Source organism: Thermobia domestica, unplaced genomic scaffold (assembly GCF_964235325.1).
Source record: "Thermobia domestica unplaced genomic scaffold, izTheDome1.hap1.1 HAP1_SCAFFOLD_719, whole genome shotgun sequence".
In the NCBI taxonomy this organism is placed as follows: domain Eukaryota; kingdom Metazoa; phylum Arthropoda; class Insecta; order Zygentoma; family Lepismatidae; genus Thermobia; species Thermobia domestica.
This window is the reverse complement of record NW_027656429.1, coordinates 59,493-79,662: the sequence shown is the minus strand read 5'-3', so window position 1 is coordinate 79,662 and position 20,170 is coordinate 59,493. Positions and strand designations below refer to the sequence as shown.

At 39.8% G+C, this 20,170-nt stretch overlaps 1 protein-coding gene across 1 annotated transcript; it reads left to right on the top strand.

Annotated features, from left to right (window-relative positions):
- Positions 1-7,384: 7,384 nt before the first annotated feature.
- Positions 7,385-8,780, top strand: LOC145677234 (uncharacterized; the record flags this gene model as incomplete). The annotated part of the gene is made up of 1 exon (XM_081747829.1): positions 7,385-8,780. A coding segment is annotated over exon 1 (1,396 nt), but the record flags the coding sequence as incomplete, so codon positions are not given.
- Between the last annotated feature and the right edge of the window lie 11,390 nt (positions 8,781-20,170).

The window sequence follows — 20,170 nt, the reverse complement described above, 5'->3', positions numbered from 1 at the left end:
CGGTAAACGCCCCCCTGAGAACCCCTGGTTCGGATTTTGTCGAAAACGCTTTGCCTTAGTGTGGGACCTGAACCAAGGTATCTTTGACCAAAATTTGGTAATCCCGATCGACTTGTCTGGTCTCCAGGCCGGTCATGGTAAACGTCCCCTGGGGACCCCCTAGTTCGAAATTTAAAAAAATCCTCTTCGTCTTGGTCTGGGGCCTAGACCAAGCTACCCGTGACTAAATTTTGAAAAGTTTCGGTCCACTCGTCTGGCCCACAGGCCGCACAAAGATAGACAGACAGACACACGAACAAACTCTATTTTATTTATATTAGAAAGGTCAGATCCGCCGTTATTGTATTAGTGCGGTGCTTGACCGATTGATCGTAGAAATTCAAACTCATGGGTCAGAGTTGACGACAATGGGTTTTGGTGGGTCTGTGGGTCACAGTGGGTGAGAGTGGTTCTTGGTGGGTGGTGGGTCAGAGTGGGTCACGGTGGGTCGTGGGTCACGACGGGTGGTGAGTCAATTGGTTGTGGCTAAAGTTTTCATTGCCCCACGTCCTCTCTGAACTACAGTGTTGAAAATTAATCAGTGAAAATCAATTGCAATTGATCAATCAATTGAAAGTAATTGCTGTGGAAATCAATTGCAATTGAATTAATTGCCAATTAATTTCAATTGCAATTGAATTACAGAATTCAATTGCAATTACTTTCCACTGCAATTACTTTCAATCGATTGATCAATTGCAATTGATTCTCCTTTATTAATGGCCAACTGCAATTAACAATTACTTATTTCAATTGTTAATTGCAATTAACAATTAAATTTATAGATCAATTGTTAATTGTTAAGTCAATTGAAATTTGCCCAACACTGCAAATATATCAATGTGGGAAATTTCAAATAAGGGAATAAAATAAATTGTTAAGAATGAGGTTTTAATATTGTGAGGGAAATCAATGACACAAAAGGTTACAAAATGATCTTACTTAAGTAGTTGAAACAAGCTGAATGGTAAGAAATAGATATCAAAGCAAAACAGTTTCTCTCCTTTTTCAAAAACAAAACTCGTAAGAAAGAAAATAGGTTTCATAATATAAAGTTTAATATAAACGCCTAACAGCCCGACAACAAACATCCACAGGAAACGAAAAGAGAAAACACAGGCGAAGAGTCACCATTAGCGTAGTAGACTTGCAGGCCTCCCATGCAAAATAAAGGCACGGGACCTTATTTGAAAACCCATAATAATAATAATAATAATAATAATAATAATAATAATAATAATAATAATAATAATAATAATAATAATAATAATAATAATAATAATAATGTGTTTAAATATTTAAATGTTTACTCGTCAGCAAACAGCATAGAGCCGCAAGTGCGCCTAAAGAAAAAGAGAAAAAAGAGCATGCAATACTAATTACATCATGAGATTATACATACACATATACATTGTAATACATTGTACATCGTAATATAAAGATACAAAATGAAGATCAAATATTAAAAATAGAACAAAGAATAACAATATACAAATAAGAAAGCAGATAACACAGGCAGACGTTTTTAAACTTTTGGAAAGTAACAGAAACAAAACTCACTGATTCTGATTAATTTTAGGTCCCTGAATATGAATATGATTTCCATTTTATTACATTTACTACATTTTATTACATTTTTGTATAAAGCATACTTGCCAGATTTACCATAATAGGGAAAATGAGCTATCATGAAGTGTACCGGACAATGAGCTGTTTGCGTTTCGAAAGGGAATCAACTTCATTTCGACAGTTGGTCAAGAACGACATTCAGTTTTAAAAATTCTTAAAATTAATTTATTGAATCGAACCAGTTAAAAAAACTATATATTCTGTTTGTGTATTAGCACTAAAAAAACTATATATATTCTGTTAGTGTAGGTCTATTAGCATTTACATACACAGAGTAATTTATAAAGTATAATGTTTAGAGCTGCAAATAACACCATCTGCTTTACTTTTTTCTTTTACGAAATGTTGGGTTCTCTCTCTTCACTGACCAACAATAGTCCGTCATCATTACAGTGTCCTAACGTCCTTGATATTGAGTTTCCATCGTTCTTGTATCCCGGTGAAACCGTTCTCCCATTTCGTCGCTTACATCTGCAAAATTTTCTGGAAAGAAGTTGAGGTGGGAGTGGAGAAAGTGGATTTTCAAAGATATGTGACATCCCAGAGCTTCATGTGCGACCAGAAGTTGCTGCACCACAGCCTCGTAATTTTGAGCTTTAGTTTGGCCCAAAAAACCTTGTACAACTTGAACAAAAGCACGCCAGGCATTTAACTCCTTGTCGTTTAAACTCTGTTCAAACAATTCATCATGGATAAGTTTGCGAATATCAGATCCTGTGAAAACTCCTTCTTTTAATTTACCATCACTTAGTTTTGAAAACACTGTGTAAGATACTTAAATTCTTCACCTTCTTTGCCCATAGCTTTTATGAAATTCTTCATGAAGCCCAACTTAATATGAAGAGGTAGAAGCAGCACCGGGCTTAAATGTCTCTCTGGGGGGCCACTCTTTTGTGAAAAATGTTTTCCTGTGGCTTTTGAGTTCCAAAGACACAAAAAAAACAACAGTACTTTGTAAATCTACCTCGCAGACCAAGTAATATTGCAATAACTTTCAAATATTCGCAAATTTGCCAACCATAATTTCTGTAGATAATAGATTTAAAATGAGTGCGAGATTCTCGTAAGTCTCTTTCATCGAAACAGATTGTGCCACAGGAATAGACGGCAGCTTATTTCTATTATGAAGTAAAACTACTTTCAGACTGAACTGAGACGAATCTATGAAAATACGTCAATCGGATGGATCATGTTGAATTTCTAATTCATTCATCAGACCATTGATGTTCGTGCATACGCAAAGGGAACTTTCCATTCTGTAGTACTCTGAAAAGGACTCGTTCCTTTTCTTGTAGTGAGTGTAAGTTATTCCAGGAGCTAGTAAATTCCACTCTTTGAGTCTAGCAACCAAAAGTTGAGCTTTCTCTTTCGAAAGTTCTAACTCTCTCACTAAATCATTCAACTCATATTGTAGGATGAAGTGAGGCTCATCTTTTACGTGGAAGGAACTGTCTCCCGGATCTTCATCTGCAGATATTGAGTTGGTGTACTCATCGCTTCCTCTGGGCGCTGTAATATCGATAGTTTTCCTATCTTTCGGAGGAGTAGGTACAGGTAAATTTTTTCCATGGGGCACTGGTCTGGTCGCGGATTGCAAGTTTGGGTATTCGATGGCACGTTGTTTCTTCTTGTTACTTTCTGCTGTATTCGTCATACAGAAATAGCAATCATCATAGTGATTCCGGGGTTCTCTCCATATCATCGGAACAGCAAAAGGCATCCTCCGTTTTTCCTTTAAGCCAGGTAGTCAGAGTCGCATAACACATCAAACAACACACATGAGGGGGCCCCCTTTTATCTTGATTACCGATCTTGCAGCCAAAATAAAACTTATATGCTTTTCTAAGGTCATCTTTTATCGATCTAATCTGCGACTTAACCATAAATACGCCACAGATATATCAAAATCTGTCCGGTGAGTTTTTACATCCACTGCGGGAAGAGCTTGACATTTTGCACACGAAAGCGAAACTTACAGCAACAGTACAACCACTTATTCCATAAAATCACTAAAAGATACTGAAAACACAGGCAAACAGTTCTAAATATACGGTAAAATAAAACTGAAGTTACTGACGTAAAAGTTCCAAGTCAATTCTCCGACAAAGTACTTATACACTTGAGAGATTACTTACTGCAATGCATAAGAGCTAGACTGAGCCACGCAATAACGGCGCAATAGGCGCTTTTTTCGCCCGCGTCATCGTGCCGCTCATTGTTGCCACATAGACCCTATTTTTTAAACCGGTTTCAGTGGTCTAAAACAAACAAATAAAGGAGGGGAGGAACCACATGTGTCAAACATTTCAATCATCTCCGTCCTCCGTATTCATTGATATATATATATATATATATATATATATATATATATATATATATATATATATATATATATATATATATATATATATATATATATATATATATTATATATTATATATATATTATATATATATATATATACAGGGTGTCTCACCTAACTTTGCGACCTGAAATATTTCCTAAATGACAAAAAATTGGACCAATCTAGTTACGTAAGAATGTACCCATATCAAAGGCCTATAAAATTCTGTAAACAGCAAGTGCCCCCAGAGGTCCCATCATACGGTCCTAGGGGCCAACTTGAAAATTTCGAATGGTTTATTGCAGGTTCTCATTTTGCGGTCAAAACTAAGCAATTTTTACTTGAAGCAGTTTTCCGTTATTCTAATAGATGGCGCTGTAATCGCAAAAAATGAATATAATCGTATGTACGTGCCTAACATTGCGAACTCAAATATTTCCGAAATGACTAAAAATGTGACAAATCTAGTTACGTAAGAATATACACATACTAGGGGCCTATAAAATTCTGTAAACATGTTCCCCCAGAAGTCCCATCATAGAGATTCAGGGACCAACTTGAAAGTTTTAAATGGGAATTCCCTATTTTTATTGCAGATTCTGATTCTGCGACCAAAAATACGCAAAATTTACTTGAAGTAATTTTCGTTATCCGCCTAGATGGCGCTCTAATCACAAAAAAAGGAAATATCATCGTACGCTACCCGGGATTGATGATAAACTAAATATCTTGAGAAATACACGTGCAATTAAAAAGCACGAAATACGTGTCCAATATTTTAAAAAGCCTTAGCATAAAATAAAATTGCTTTTATTTACATTACAATGCGACCGTGGTAGGGCATTACGATACTGAAAGTTTTTGTGTTTTGCAACAAGCAACGTCTTCCCTAGAATTGTAAAGATCAAGTAGACAAATATATTTGTTAAATTTCACGTGACACCGACAGATTAAGTAAAATCATTATTTCACACTAGTACGTAAAAGCAAAAATGATAAAGAAGATTTCACAGAACAAATTTGGAACACCGGATAAAGCGCAATGAAACTTAATTGAAATGCAGGGCTATTGTAAATTGTTTTCCCAATTTCAAAGGTTAATAACTCACGTGTGTTTATTAACAATGATATGCTGCTTATGTTAAATGGCAGAAAACTCAAAATTATTTTTTGTTTATAAATACATGCGTGTTATGTTTCTTGTCAAAGTTTCTCTAAATGAGTGCCGTTTGTAATTCAAAATACATCAGTTTGATAATCTAATTCTTGGCACACTCTTTTTTACTTTCCACAGCCAGGAGATCCATCTGCTTCTTAAATGCATTCTCAGAGTTTAGTTTAATTTTTAGGGATGGGTGACTGATACACTTGGATTTAACAAAACCCTAACTTCGTTGAAAATTCCGTTCCACATGAATGTAGAGAATAAAAAAGACACTGTGTTGTCTTCGTTTCCTGGTACCTGGACTTACTGTTACCCTAGTGTTACGGAATGCGTAAGTACACATCACATTTACTAGCCACGTAGTGTCTCCCCCCCTTTTTTTGAAGAACGTGATTATCATGAGTCTCCTTGCGTCTCGCGATTCGGTTATTTAAAATTAGTAGATGAACAAAGTGTAACTGATGTTTTACAGCATGTGATCAAACTTCGCACCTTTCTTGGCATGACAGTGAGCAATTCGATGGTAAAACACAAATAGTGCATTCCTGATGACGTCCAGTTCAATAAGAGTGAGATCATCAATAGCCCTTTGACGAAGATTATCCAAAGTGGTTGGCAAAGTTTGATACACTTGGGGTTTCAGATAAACACAGAAAAAGTATGACGAACAGGTCTTCTCGGGCTAGCAGCCAGGTAAATACTGTTATATCTTGCGACGTTTCGAGGGCTGACATCGTCCTCATCTTCAGGCGAATATGATGGTGCAATGGAGTGTACGGAATATATATACTCATGTATGTATGATTGGACTCTTCTGATTGGTGGTTGAAATGGCGGCTTCTGATTGGTGCTTGAAATGGCGGGATATGATTGGTGTCCATGTTTTACTCAGTTGGAATCCTGTGTCTCTGTTAAGGTTCGTTTTTTCTTGTATGATTGCAACGGCTTCTTTTATCCTCCTGTCCCAAACTCTTGAGCATTTTGCTATTATTTCGGCATCTGTGAATAACATCTTATGTTGCTGTTTGATGCTATGTTCAGCCAGTCCGGATTTTTCTGGTTGGTTTAGTCTGATGTAACTATTGTGTTCTTTGCATCTGGCTTCAATGGTTCGTCCTGTTTGTCCAATATATGACTTACCACATTCACATGGAATGCTGTAAACTCCAGGAGTTCGGAGGCCCAGGTCGTCTTTGGTTGATCGTATTAAGTTCTTTATTTTTGCTGGAGGATTGTGTATTGTCCTGATGTTGTACCTGGCAAATAGTCTGCTGAGCTTTCCAGAAGTGTTCCCGGTGTATGGGAGGCAGATTGTGTTCTTCCGTTCTTCATTCACAGTTTCTTCTGCACTTTTGTCCTTGTTGTCAGTGTCCTTCGTTCTGGCCCTTTTCAGGGCCATATTTATATCTCGCATTGAGTATCCGTTCTGTAGCATGGCGCTGCGAAGGTGATTAAGTTCCCCTATTAAACAATCCTTGTCGGAGATGGAGAATGCTCTATGTGCTAAAGTGTTGGGAACTCCAAGCCGTTGAGCTTTGTGCTGGAAACTGTTTGCGTTCAGATATAAACCTGTATGTGTTGGTTTCCTGTATATCCTATGGCCTAGGCTGCCATCCGGTCTTCTGTATATCATGATATCATGACGTCTTTTATGCAACTTAGCCTTCCTCTTGAGATGCAGAGACAATGGAGTGTCGCCTATTTTTACCAGACTACACTTCCCTCTAAAGTCTGCAAGAATTTCAAGAATCTTAAGACACACAAGTATGGCACTTGTAAGAGAACGCATACATTTCATCCGTCAGCAGCTGGACCGTACGGACCGACAGCTTCTAACAACTCACCTGGAACTAGCCGGGTGTCTCTCACCAATAGATCGGGAATGGATCGACATATCTTCAACAGCGTTGGCCGATATCTCACGCGCCAAAAAGACCACTAAACAAATTAAGAAATTCAATCGACTAAACCATCCACACCAACCAAACACGGAATCGAAGCTGAGAAAGTGGTCGTAAATCTCACCAATCTACTTTGGATGAAAACACTACCAGTTTACTAAAGAAAGGGCTAATTTTGCCATCACACCGAAGAAAATTTCGGCCATAGACATCATTGCCAGCATAGAACAAGCAGTTAGCAATCTTCCCAACGATACAGCAGAAGAAATACGTCAGGAAGCCAGCGTGGCCCTGAAAAGAGCCGTCATGCCCAGACCAAACATTAGCAAAGCCGAATGGACCGCACTTAAAGCATTAAGAGAAGACGCAAGTATTACTATTCTACCAGCTGACAAAGGAAACATCACTGTAGTACTTCCCACAGATGTCTATCAAGAGAAGATTTCACAGTTACTTCGAGATCCAGCATATACCGCCTTGTCACGAGATCCAACATCTGCAGTAGAAAGAAGAACAGCCTCACTACTAAAGAAGTCGGGACTGGACGAAGATACACGCAAACAACTTACACCACACTGCAGCATACCTCCGAGACTATATGGCTTACCAAAAATACATAAAGCAGGGATACCCCTGAGACCAATTGTTAGTGCAATAGGAAGCCCAACCTACTCCCTGGCCAAGTATCTTACAACATTACTCCAACCATATGTGGGCAAGTGTGAACACCATGTGAAAAACTCAACAGAGTTTGTAAAAAGCCTGAAGACGATGAAGATTTCTTCCACAGATCTTATGGTTAGTTTCGACGCGGTATCATTGTTTACGAGAGTTCCGGTCAAGGATACAATACTGCTTCTTGGGAAACACTTCCGGCCTGAGATATTGGATCTCTTTCAACATGTTCTCACTTCCACCTTCTTCCTATACCGTGGTCAGTACTATGAGCAAACAGACGGCGTCGCCATGGGTTCTCCACTCTCACCTGCAGTAGCCAATTTTTATATGGAGCACTTTGAACATGAAGCACTGAAGAAAGCACCACTTGCACCCACACATTTCTATAGATATGTTGATGACACCTTCACCATCTGGCCACATGGACGCAACTCCCTACAGGAATTCCTGCAGCATCTCAATAACCAGCATCCGAATATTAAATTCACAATGGAAGTTGAACAAGATGGACGTCTACCGTTTCTTGACATCATGATATACAGAAGACCGGATGGCAGCCTAGGCCATAGGATATACAGGAAACTAACACATACAGATTTATATCTGAACGCAAACAGTTTCCAGCACAAAGCTCAACGGCTTGGAGTTCCCAACACTTTAGCACATAGAGCATTCTCCATCTCCGACAAGGATTGTTTAAAAGAGGAACTTAATCATCTTCGCAGCGCCATGCTACAGAACGGATACTCAATGCGAGATATAAATATGGCCCTGAAAAGGGCCAGAACGAAGGACACTGACAACAAGGACAAAAGTGCAGAAGAAACTGTGAATGAAGAACGGAAGAACACAATCTGCCTCCCATACACCGGGAACACTTCTGGAAAGCTCAGCAGACTATTTGCCAGGTACAACATCAGGACAATACACAATCCTCCAGCAAAAATAAAGAACTTAATACGATCAACCAAAGACGACCTGGGCCTCCGAACTCCTGGAGTTTACAGCATTCCATATGAATGTGGTAAGTTATATATTGGACAAACAGGACGAACCATTGAAGCCAGATGCAAAGAACACAATAGTTACATCAGACTAAACCAACCAGAAAAATCCGGACTGGCTGAACTTAGCATCAAACAGCAACATAAGATTTTATTCACAGATGGCGAAATAATAGCAAAATGCTCAAGAGTTTGGGACAGGAGGATAAAAGAAGCCGTTGCAATCATACAAGAAAAAACGAACCTTAACAGAGACACAGGATTCCAACTGAGTAAAACATGGACACCAATCATATCCCGCCATTTCAAGCACCAATCAGAAGCCGCCATTTCAACCACCAATCAGAAGAGTCCAATCATACATACATGAGTATATATATTCCGTACACTCCATTGCACCATCATATTCGCCTGAAGATGAGGACGATGTCAGCCCTCGAAACGTCGCAAGATATAACAGTATTTACCTGGCTGCTAGCCCGAGAAGACCTGTTCACAATACGTCGCCAGGAAAGCTTCAATAGATACTACAGAAAAAGTAGTCTACTGGCGATAAATCAAGGGAACAGAGAACCAGCGAGCTACCCGTTATAATCTCTTCTGCAAATCCGTTATTTACGAAATTCCGTGTTAAGAAATTGCCATATATTTACAAGGTTGTGTGGTCCTGTACATCTCGCTGAAACTATCTGTGGTCAAAATTGTCTTCTGCAGGGTCTCTTAATGCTGGAACTACTTGATTTTGAATCATCTCCTCACACGGTTCAGAAGCCAAATTGTTATTAATAAAAAAAGGGACCAATTATTGTATATTTAGCACTACTGCCCAGATATTCAACTTTTCAAGATGTAGAAGGTGTTTGAAAGGACCAATGAGATTGCTGTCAAATCAAAACGTGCAATGACTTCTGTTAATGTAACTGGTTAGGTGGAACGTGACTTCATCAGAGAACACATTGTTGGTAAGAACAGTAGGATCATCATTGATTTATTTCATCATATCTTCACCAAATTCTACACCCCGATCAAAGACATTCATCCAGCTGGTGTATCAGTTGAACTTTGTATGGGTGGAACTTCATTTTCTTCATTCTTTTCGCAGAAATGTGACTAATGTCATGTTGTTCAGCAGCTGTATGAATTCTAAGTTTAATATTTTCAACAAATAACTGCAACATCAAGCTGATTGTCGCCGATTTCGGTCGACCAAGAATATTACAATCCTTTATAGTTACCGTTCCCTCGACGCGTCTTACGATGCACTCAACAGTAGATCTCGAGATGGAATTGTGGGGAACGCGATTTTTTTCATTAAATATTATCCTTACTTCAGCACATGACTTTGATGATTTCCCCATCCTAGTATCATCGAGAGCGTTAGAACTTTACTTCGATCAACCTTACATGTTCACTTTCACTTTTGCCTCTCAGGTTTATACATATGCACATAAACATGACAAAAATAAATAACAATTATCTTTTGACACTATATCCGATTATCAATTAAACTTCGTATCCCAACGGAGAGCTAGAGTTAATCAACTTTCATAGTGTCCACAAGCTCACAATAAAATCTCAGTTCTTGAAGAATATTGTTACAAACATGAACATAACTTTATTTGTTTACAAGTCAACCAACATCACACAGCATGTCCAGTTCTTGAACCAGGTTTTCATTTATCAACCTCAAGTGACATACAATGATATTATTATTATCATTATTATTATTATTGCGATTTATGTGTTATTTAGAAGCAGCAGCGCAAATCTGTCTTCAACATTGGGAGAGACGGATTCCCATAATCTTCTTCTTTTTTTAATGATGTTCAAAATGTTTATGAAGTTGAAAAATAATGCTATAGCGGATCAGGGGAGCAGAGTTGTCTTTAACATTGGAAGGCGGACAGATTTGAGGCTTATTCTGGGAGAAATCAATTTCATCTAACTTTCCTTTCTGGCATAGGACACAAATCATTATTTCTCCGCAAAAAGCAGATTTCAAATCGAATTATTGAGGGGGATAGTCCCCCCAGTTCAAAGATTGGAGGGGACATGTCCCCCTCATCACCAGGGAATTTGTGCCAGTCTCGAGGAGGAGGATGGAAAAAATACATAAACTAACTTGCGTATTTTCCGTCGCAGTATCCGAGTCTGCATTAATGTAGAGGGTTTCTATCTGGAATTTTGGGAAGATGAAGGAAACTTTATTTTATGTTAGTTGAATAGATGTTTTAAAACGACTGGACACACACATAAATTGCAAGTGCATTTCTCGAGGTATTTAGTTTATCGTCAGCCTTGGGTGGGTAACGTGATATCCATTTTTTGTTATTACAGCTCCATTTATTAGAATATCAAAAAAGTGCTTCGAGTAAAAGTTGGTTAGTTTTGATCGCAGAATCAGAATCTGCAATAAAAAGAGGGAATTTCCATTTAAAACTTTCAAGTTGGCCCTTGGGGCCCTATGAAAGTACCCCTGGGAGAACATGTTGTTTACAGAAATTTATAGGCCCCTTACATGGTACATACTTACGTAACTAGATTCGTCACATTTTTTATTACTTCGGAAATATTTGAGATCGTATAGTTAGGAGACATACGTGCGATATTTTTTTTTGCGATTACAGTGCCATCCATTAGAATATCGAAAGAGTGTTTCAATTAATAGTTGTTGAGTTTTGATTGCAGAATCAGAATCTCCGATAAAAATAGGGGGTTTCCTTTTGAAATTTTCCAAGTTGGCATCTGGAGCCCTTTAATGAGACCCCTGGGGGCTCTTGTTGTTTACAGAATTTTATAGGCTCCTAACATGGGTACAGTCTTGCGGAAATAGATTTGTCACATTTTTTGTAATTTGGGAAATATTTGAGGTCGCCAAGTTAAGGGACGTACGTACCATATTTTTTGCCATCCATTAGAATATCGAAAGAGTGTTTCAAGTAAAAGTTGTTGAGTTTTGATTGCAGAATCAGAATCTGCAATAAAAAGAGGGTTTCCTTTTCAAATTTTCAAGTTGGCCCTTGCAGCCCTATGATGGGAACCCTGGGAGAACATGTTGTTTATAGAATTTTATACGCCCCTTACATGAGTACATTCTTCTGTAACTAGATTTGTCACATTTTTTTGTTATTTTGGAAATATTTGAGGTCGCAAAGTTAGGAGACATACGTACGATATTCTTTTTGCGATTACAGTGCCATCCGTTAGAATAGAATTAGAATCTGTAAAAAATAGGGGTTTTCTTTTTGAAATTTTCCAAGTTGGCTCCTGGAGCCCTATAATGGGACTCCTGGGGACTCTTGCTGTTTACAGAATTTTATAGGCTCCTATCATGGGTACAGTCTTACGGAACTAAATTTGTCACATTTTTTGTCATTTGGGAAATATTTGAGGTCGCCAAGTTGGGGGATGTACGTACCACATTTTTTTGCGATTACAGTGCCATCCGTTAGAATATCGAAAGAGGTTTCCAGTAAAAGTTGTTGAGCTTTGATCGCAGAATCAGAATCTGTAATAAAAATAGGGGGTGTTCTTTTGAAATTTTTAAGTTGGCCCCTGGAGCCCTATAACGGAATCCCTGGGGGCTCTTGTTGTTTACAGAATTTTATAGGCTCCTAACATGGGTACGGTCTTACGGATCTACATTTGTCATATTTTTTTGTCATTTGGGAAATATTTGAGGTCGCCAAGTTTTTCAGGACTGTTATGTTCAGGACATTTCGGAAATATTTTACTGGACGGTGGATCTGAGGGGATCGAGTGAAAGAATAGTGTGGATTGGTCTATGGGATATTTTAATACTAACCTTTAAGGAAGGATGGTTGAGGATGAAATTTACCGAGTGTATGAGAGTGGTGAAACAGGTAGTGAAAAGAAGAAATTGTGAGTGATGTCTTTATTGATGTATTTATGGTTCTCATTTCTGGGTAGAACATCGTGATCTTTAAATCACAATCATGAGGTAATTGTACGGATTGATGGCATGGTGTGTCAACATACGATACGCAGCAACACACCATAGGATTAGGTTAGTGAACAGATGAAGGTTATTCTTTTCAGCTGGAAGCTGCTCCAAGCATTGATGGAAAACAATGGAAGTTAAGATTAGTGGCAAAGGAGTTACTGTGCGAACGATGGACAGACGAACAGCGAGATAGTGTCGGACTTCAATTCTGCGGCTAAGGAAAGATGGTGGTAATATATTTTACCAAATCCTTATACAGACGGAAGAAGAACACACCCAGTGGTGGTATGAGTGACGTGCAAACATCAGGGATAAGAAGAAGTGCTAAGTTCAACATTGTCCGGTTTCTGCATCAACTCCTAATCTTTATTGGTTCTCAATGAATCAATGAGGAGCAGTTGTTTTTTCAGCTCTATACAAGGCCAGAAAACGTCAGTCATAAACTCTTTCAGATTGTCGTTGGTCATGTTTGCACTTTTACCAGAATATGAGAATATTTGGTAGATCGAGACGTTTTGTGGGTTGGAAAGTGGTGACTTGGCTCGGTGCAGAGGAGATACATGGAACTCATTAATTTCTCATCCATGGAAACAACAGGATATATCAATATACTGTATTGGTCACTATTTATTTCAATGGACGGCATACGTCTAGAGCTAAATATCACATGACCCCTTTTTCATATCTTCTTCTTGTGCTAATTCCAACATCGCGGCTTTTCAGATGTCCCCATGATTCGCATTATGCTATTCAGTGGACATCTACATACATTTCGCATATCCAAACCACCGCTGAACCTACTCATGACACCCTCACCAAAGACCCGGCTTTGGCATTGTTTCTGCCCCGTTACAGCGGCGTTTGACCCCCGTTTGAACTCGTACAGCATATACACCCTTATGACGATCTGTGGAGGTCTCATATTCACTCTGTCCTTATGCAAGTTCATATTGTAAGTGAACTGTCAGAACCAGGTTTATGTTGGATATACTCAAACCAACAACTGACCTTACGCCTTATTTCCATTTGCATTCAACTCATGGTGTGAGTGCCAATTGAACAGAGAGCTTCTCAAAAAAGACAGAACATTCTTGGATACCTTTATATTATCAAAATCGAGTCTACACAAATACAACGCACTATAATATAATTGTGACCAGTGGACCAATAGAGTTCATTAAATTCAGTAGTTGGTGAATAGAATGTTCCAGGGCCCAGGCATAACCGGGGGACAAGTTAGGAGAACCTCATGACCCAGTTACAGTCAAGATGTGGGCCAGCCTGCTCATGGTGCTTGTCATGGTCCAGCCGGAACCGAGAGAGAAGATGAATCCTCAGGGCCCAGTCACAGCCAAGAGGAAAGTGTATTTACTCTTAGGGCTCAGTTGCAGTCAAGAGGAAACGGTATTTACTCTTAGGGCTCAGTGACAGACAAGAGGTGAGGTAAGATGTCTCACAGGCGAGGAAAAGGTAGGTAATTTCAAGGCCTAGTCGCAGCCATGAATAGGCAGGTAAGGTACCCAGTTCTAGAGCAGGCTGATGCTTTTGGAACCCTGTGGCAATATTTATATCTTCTTCGTGGGTGGTTAACATACCAAATACTGTGCGGTAGGCTAAGATTTGAATTTTATCCACACCAAATTTATTAGCTTTCCTGGTCTAGTGGCTAAGAAATTGTTTGTTGTACGTGGTCCCAAAATCGATTCCCTGTGGGAGAGCCGTTGAATTTTAACTACCCTCGATAATTCTATATTTGTGTCCCTGTAGTGTCCGGTAGTTACGTGTTACGTATGAGTCAAGAAGCTTTTATTTTTTTAAAATGATAGAATGCACAACTCTGATTCGATCCTTGATCACACGAGTTTGTGGAGGACAACATCGTGTCTGTTGGTTCTCTCGAGGTTTTCGCATATTCTCACTTCACCAATTATATTGTAATCATTCAATTTCAGTCCCTGTTCTTCTTCAGGATAACCGTAAAAGTATAATCTTGCGAAATTAAACTATTACATTTCTATTGGAAATAAATTGATACTACATATATCTTGTACTTTTCTTTTTCACAGAAACTAAATAAAACGTTTAGAACGAGTAATGAAAAAATCAAATTATTAATTGCTGCAATTTGTAACCTGTGAATCCTGACCTACTAGTGGTTCTCAAAGTAATAACTTTGCTAGAAGACAACAATTGAAGATTTTGGGGCAAGAACCCGTCAAGCCAAAAAAAGCGAAAATGTAAAGGAGATAGCGTCACAAGGGTTTCTCGTCATTCGATTTTCCTCAAACTTGGCACAGAAGTACTAGACCGAAAATATATCGACACGTATTTTTTTGTTTCTTTAGGAAAACAGATTAAGGAGGACAAAGGGCCTCTTTTCAAAAAAGGATCTCCTTGATAAAAAGGGCCACATTAAAGGAACGAAACTCTGCCCATGCAAAAATGACTTCAAAGTAGGAAATACGTGTTTTGTTGTTTTTCAGAGAAAAGGGTTGCAGGGGCAATGTCCTCTTAGAAAAAACAAAGCACTCCGCAGAATCAAGGGCGCCGATTTCCCTGTAACTGTAGGGGGACGATTCATAAAAAAATACATGTAACTATACATATAAAAATAAAAATACATATAAAAATATATATTCATAAAGATACATGGGGCTTAGATGAGCTTTGGGGCCCGGGCACCCTCGGCAACCCCCAGGATTGGCGCCCTTGCGCACAATTCTTATGGAAATTGAATTTCGGTAGATTTGCTTGAAACTGTGATATATTGTAGATATTGTTTTTTTAAAAATAAGTCTCAATGAGCACAACCACAAATCACGAATCATTTGGCCACTACAGGGCCACTTTTTTGAAAAGAGCCGAATATAACGATATTTTGGATTTCGGTAAAAAATGACTAAAAACGAGATATGTTGTAGATATTGTGATTCTGAGAAAAAGTCTTAATTTACATAACAACCAATCACTGATCATTTGACCACTACGAGGCTACTTTTTTGAAAGCAGCTGAGCCGAAAATAGTTATATTCTGAATTTCAGTCAAAATGACAGAAAGCATTATATATTGTAGATATTGTCATCTTGAGAAAAAGTCTCAATGGATACTTCCACAAATTATTAATCATTTGGTCACTACAGTGCTACTTTCTTGAAAACAACCGAGTATAAGGATGTTCTGGATTTCGATAGGAATGAGTAAAATTATGATATGTTGTACAGAGCTTTTATAGTCTACATTTGGCCAATTTCGACTTACCTAAAAATTTAGAAGAATCCATGGCGCCAGGTCCGTAAGTGCTCGATGTGTTTCCCTTGGTTCCTAACAATAGCCCGACAGCGTAATTTCCACTGTAATAGGCGTCTCTGATGAACTGGAAGGGGAATCTTGTCCCATTCCCTTTGCACAGCTTTCCGAAGTCTTTCCACAGTTGTCACACGCCGTTTTCCCAAAACCCGCTTCAGCAATCCAAATCCACAATAGTCCATAGGACTTGCATCTGGAGATTTAACAGGTACATCATTGAAAGGTATCACTTGTATGCCACTTGCCTCCTCCATCTCTCTGTAGAATGCGAGGAACGATCGTGATGTATGTGATGAGGCCTTGTCCATGTGAATGTGCACCAGATTGGCGTCATTTCCGTACATTGTTGGAATCTCATGCTCGTAAGTCGGCCGCATGATATGCTCCTGAAAATACTGCGAATTTATTTTGCAGTTCTTCGGCACCCTACGAATCTTAAGTTTACCTCGGTAACAGTAGCCAGTAACGACCATGAACCGTTTTGGGAAGGATTCTTTACAGACACGGACCCGCCTTCTGAAGTTCTTGTTGCCTTTCTCTCGGTACATGATGGCTCTCGGTTTGGCGAAGTCGGAAAGGTAAATCCATGCCTCATCGAGTGTTACGACGTACATCCGACTTTGTTTTGCCAGAGGCCGTTCTTACAGCTTCCGGGCGTTACACTTTCGTTCCTTTTGGTGGCCATCCGTGAGAAGTTCGCCGCGAGCTTTCATGACTTTTTCCAGGTTGAGTTGATGGTGTAACGTCCGGCTCACAGTCCCCAAAGACACGTCAAGACGATTAGCCATACACCTTTTGTTGGCAGATTTTCTTGAATTGCTATTTAGCTAAGTTTACTCTGTATGGCGGAGGTGGCCTTGGTGCATTCCCGCTTCCTAAGCAACTTCGTTGGTGATCCAAATGGTGGAGCTTCGTTGCCTTGTACTTTTTAATAACATTTTTTTATTCCACTTAAACAGATGTTGCAACCATTCTTTTTGCACTGTTTTCTAATTACAGAAACACTAAAGTGGGCGTCATAAAGAGCCACAATAGAGCCTTCTCAAAACCGGCTTAGTTTATGCGGCATTTTGGTCACAAAGCGGAAACCCACACACTTGGAAACAAATTTAACACAATACTCACAACAATGGTCCTGTTTTGTGCGTTATTGTCGTCCGCGCGGAAAAACAACTCCGTTCTCAGGAAGCCACTGCACAACACTGCAGGACGCCACGAGCCAGGTCCCCACTCTGCTCGGGAGGGGGAAGGAACGAAATCGGCCAAACGTAGGCTGAATAACCTCTGTAGATCGTATTAAAGTGAGAACAAGTTTTACTGGACACAACCATCAATTACACAGGTCTGCAAAAATAAAACAACGCTATGCTGTTTCGGTTTAGTTAACTGATTCGTATGTGTTGGAGTGCGCTGAATCCAGGAATGACAACAGTTTTGTCCCTGGGACGTCTGGGTTTCTAACAAACAGGTGGTCATTTCTGAACAAAAATATGAACACAAATATGCGATTTAAAGAAACACCATTGACAGCGCAAGACAAATTAATGTACAGAAACTCGCACACACGTGAAGTCGAAAACGTAATACCACCTACAATTAGATTGCTTGTGAAATCGACTTTTTAAAGGTCAAACTTCGTTTGGAGCTTATCCTTTTTGTAGGTGCCTGCAGGAAGATCCCTAAACAACATCCAGCAGTAGTCTGCGATCATTCTAACACTCCAGTTCTTCTGATACTGACGTTCCATTTTTTGATATCTTGATGGAAACGGTCCCCCTGGTCTTCACCCACTGCTCCCACATTGTCAGGAAACTAGTCAAGGTGGTAGTTGAGAAAATAGACTTTTAAGCTCGTGGAGGAACCAAGCTTTCGGAAGGCGTGCAACATTTTTTCCACAATTTCCTTGTACTTTGGACCCTTTCGGTTTCCCAAAATCGTTTTGATGACCACAGTAAAGGCAACCCAAGTCTCTTTTTGAGTTGGTGTCATTGAACTGATGAAGTCTTTGTCGGATATGAGTTTTCTAATATCAGAGCCAACAAAAATCCGCGTACTCGCGTACTCGTAGTATTTGAGCTACAAAAAGTGTAGCCAGAACTACTTAGCACCGTTCCACAAATCTAAGATGTAGAACAAATCGTTTTATGAACAGATTTATTGTTTTTGGTTTTTCTGTATAATTTCATACTCTCATTCATGACATGATATGTGTCAGTGATCCCCATCTGGACCAATATACATGTATTTTTATGTTTCGGAAAGCACAAATACATTTAATCTTCCATGTTCATTTTATTTTCGTGTGATGCATTTCAATTTTGCGATTTTCAGCTACCTGTTACGTTTCGATTGTGCAAAAACTTGACGTCCCAGGAAAAATGGGGTTCATTTTCGACTTCGGTGCACCCAGAAGGTTAAAAATAAGCTAAACTTATGCAAACACCTTTTTCACTGCTGACATGTTATTGACCGTTTGGGCACTACAGGTCCAGATGTTTGAAAACAGCCGGGTGTAACGATATTTTTTATTTCGGTGTAAATGAATGAAACTGTGATATGTTGTAAATGTCGTGATCTTGAGAAAAACTATCTAGTTCTTTCCAGAGTTTTCCTCTGTCTCGCAAGATGAACATCGGAATGTTGTCTATGCGTAAATGATGTTGGCTGCTACTCTCCCCATCCCGTTTATGCCGATGTGAGGACTCAGCCAAACATATTCAAAACTGCTCGACTCGGGTTTAGGGTTGTCAACAACTGAAGCGGCTCGCTCACAGCTCATTCACTTATCGAGCCGAACCGAGAAGTGAGCCGAGCCAACAGCTCACCCAACCGAGCCAGCTCCAGCCGATGGCTCACACGAGCCGAACCGAACCGAGCTGATTGCTTACCCAAACCGAGCCGGTTCGAGCCATCGGCTCAGTTGAGCAGACTCGAACCTAGCCTATGGACTCGTTTGAACGGAGCTGGTTCGAGCCATTGGCTCCAATCGAGCCGAGTCGATGACTCGTCCCTACCGAGTCGGCTCAAGCCATCGGCTCAATTGAGCCCAGTCGATGGGTCATCCCAACCAAGCCAGCTCAAGCTGTTCGCCCACTTGAACCAAGCCGAGCCGGTTGACATCACTATCCCGCTTGGGCTTCTGCTTTGGCTAAAAAATTGGACCATGCAGTTCTCAGCCTTGATGGTAAGAACTATAATATATACTTATATTTGTGCTCACGGCGTTGGTAACTTGTTCAGCCACCAACGAATTTCGAGGTATTTTGTTTTGCATCTTTTGTGCGTGTTTTGGGTAGCTTTGTGTGCGTATTCCCACATTTTGTGCGTCACCGGAAGCGACTCAAAATGGACCTATAAATATGGCGGAAAAAGTTATTGCTGTTTCGCCACCAATGAATTTTGAGGTCGTTTGCTTCACATCCTTTTGTGCCGTTTTGTGCGTCTACTTCCACGTTTTGTGCGTCATGGGAAATGGGTTAAAATGTGTCCCCAAGGTTGGACGAAAATGACCCACTGTTCTGCCACCAACGAATTTCGAGGTCGCTTCTTTCGAATCGTTTAGTGCCAGTTTTTTGGCGTTTTGAGCGCGTATTTTCACGTTTTGTGCATTACCGGAAGTGGGTCAAAATGGGCTTCCAAGATGGGACGAAAATGACCAAGAGTTCCGCCACTGTCGAATTTCGAGGTCGTTAATTTCACATTGCGTACCCTTATGTGCGCCTATTTCAACGTTTTATGCGTCACTGGAAGAGGGTCAAAATGACCCTCGAAGGTGGGACGAAAATGACCCACTGCTCCGCCACTACCGAATTTCGTGGTCCTTCCTTTCGCATCGATAGTGAATGTTTCGTGCCGTTTCGTGCCCTTATTTCCACGTTTTGTGCGTCACCAGAAGTGTGTCAAAATGGGCCTCCAAAGTGTGACAGAAATAACCCATTGTTCCGCCACTATCGAATTTCTAGGTCGTTTATTTTGCATCGTTTAGTGACTGTTTTGTACGTTTCGTGCGTCACCGGAAGTGGGTCAAAATGGACCTAACAATATAACGAAACAAGTTAATGCTGTTCCGCCACCAATGAATTTGGAGGACGTTTCCTTCACATCGTTTAGTGTGTATTTTGCACCGTTCTGTTCGCCTA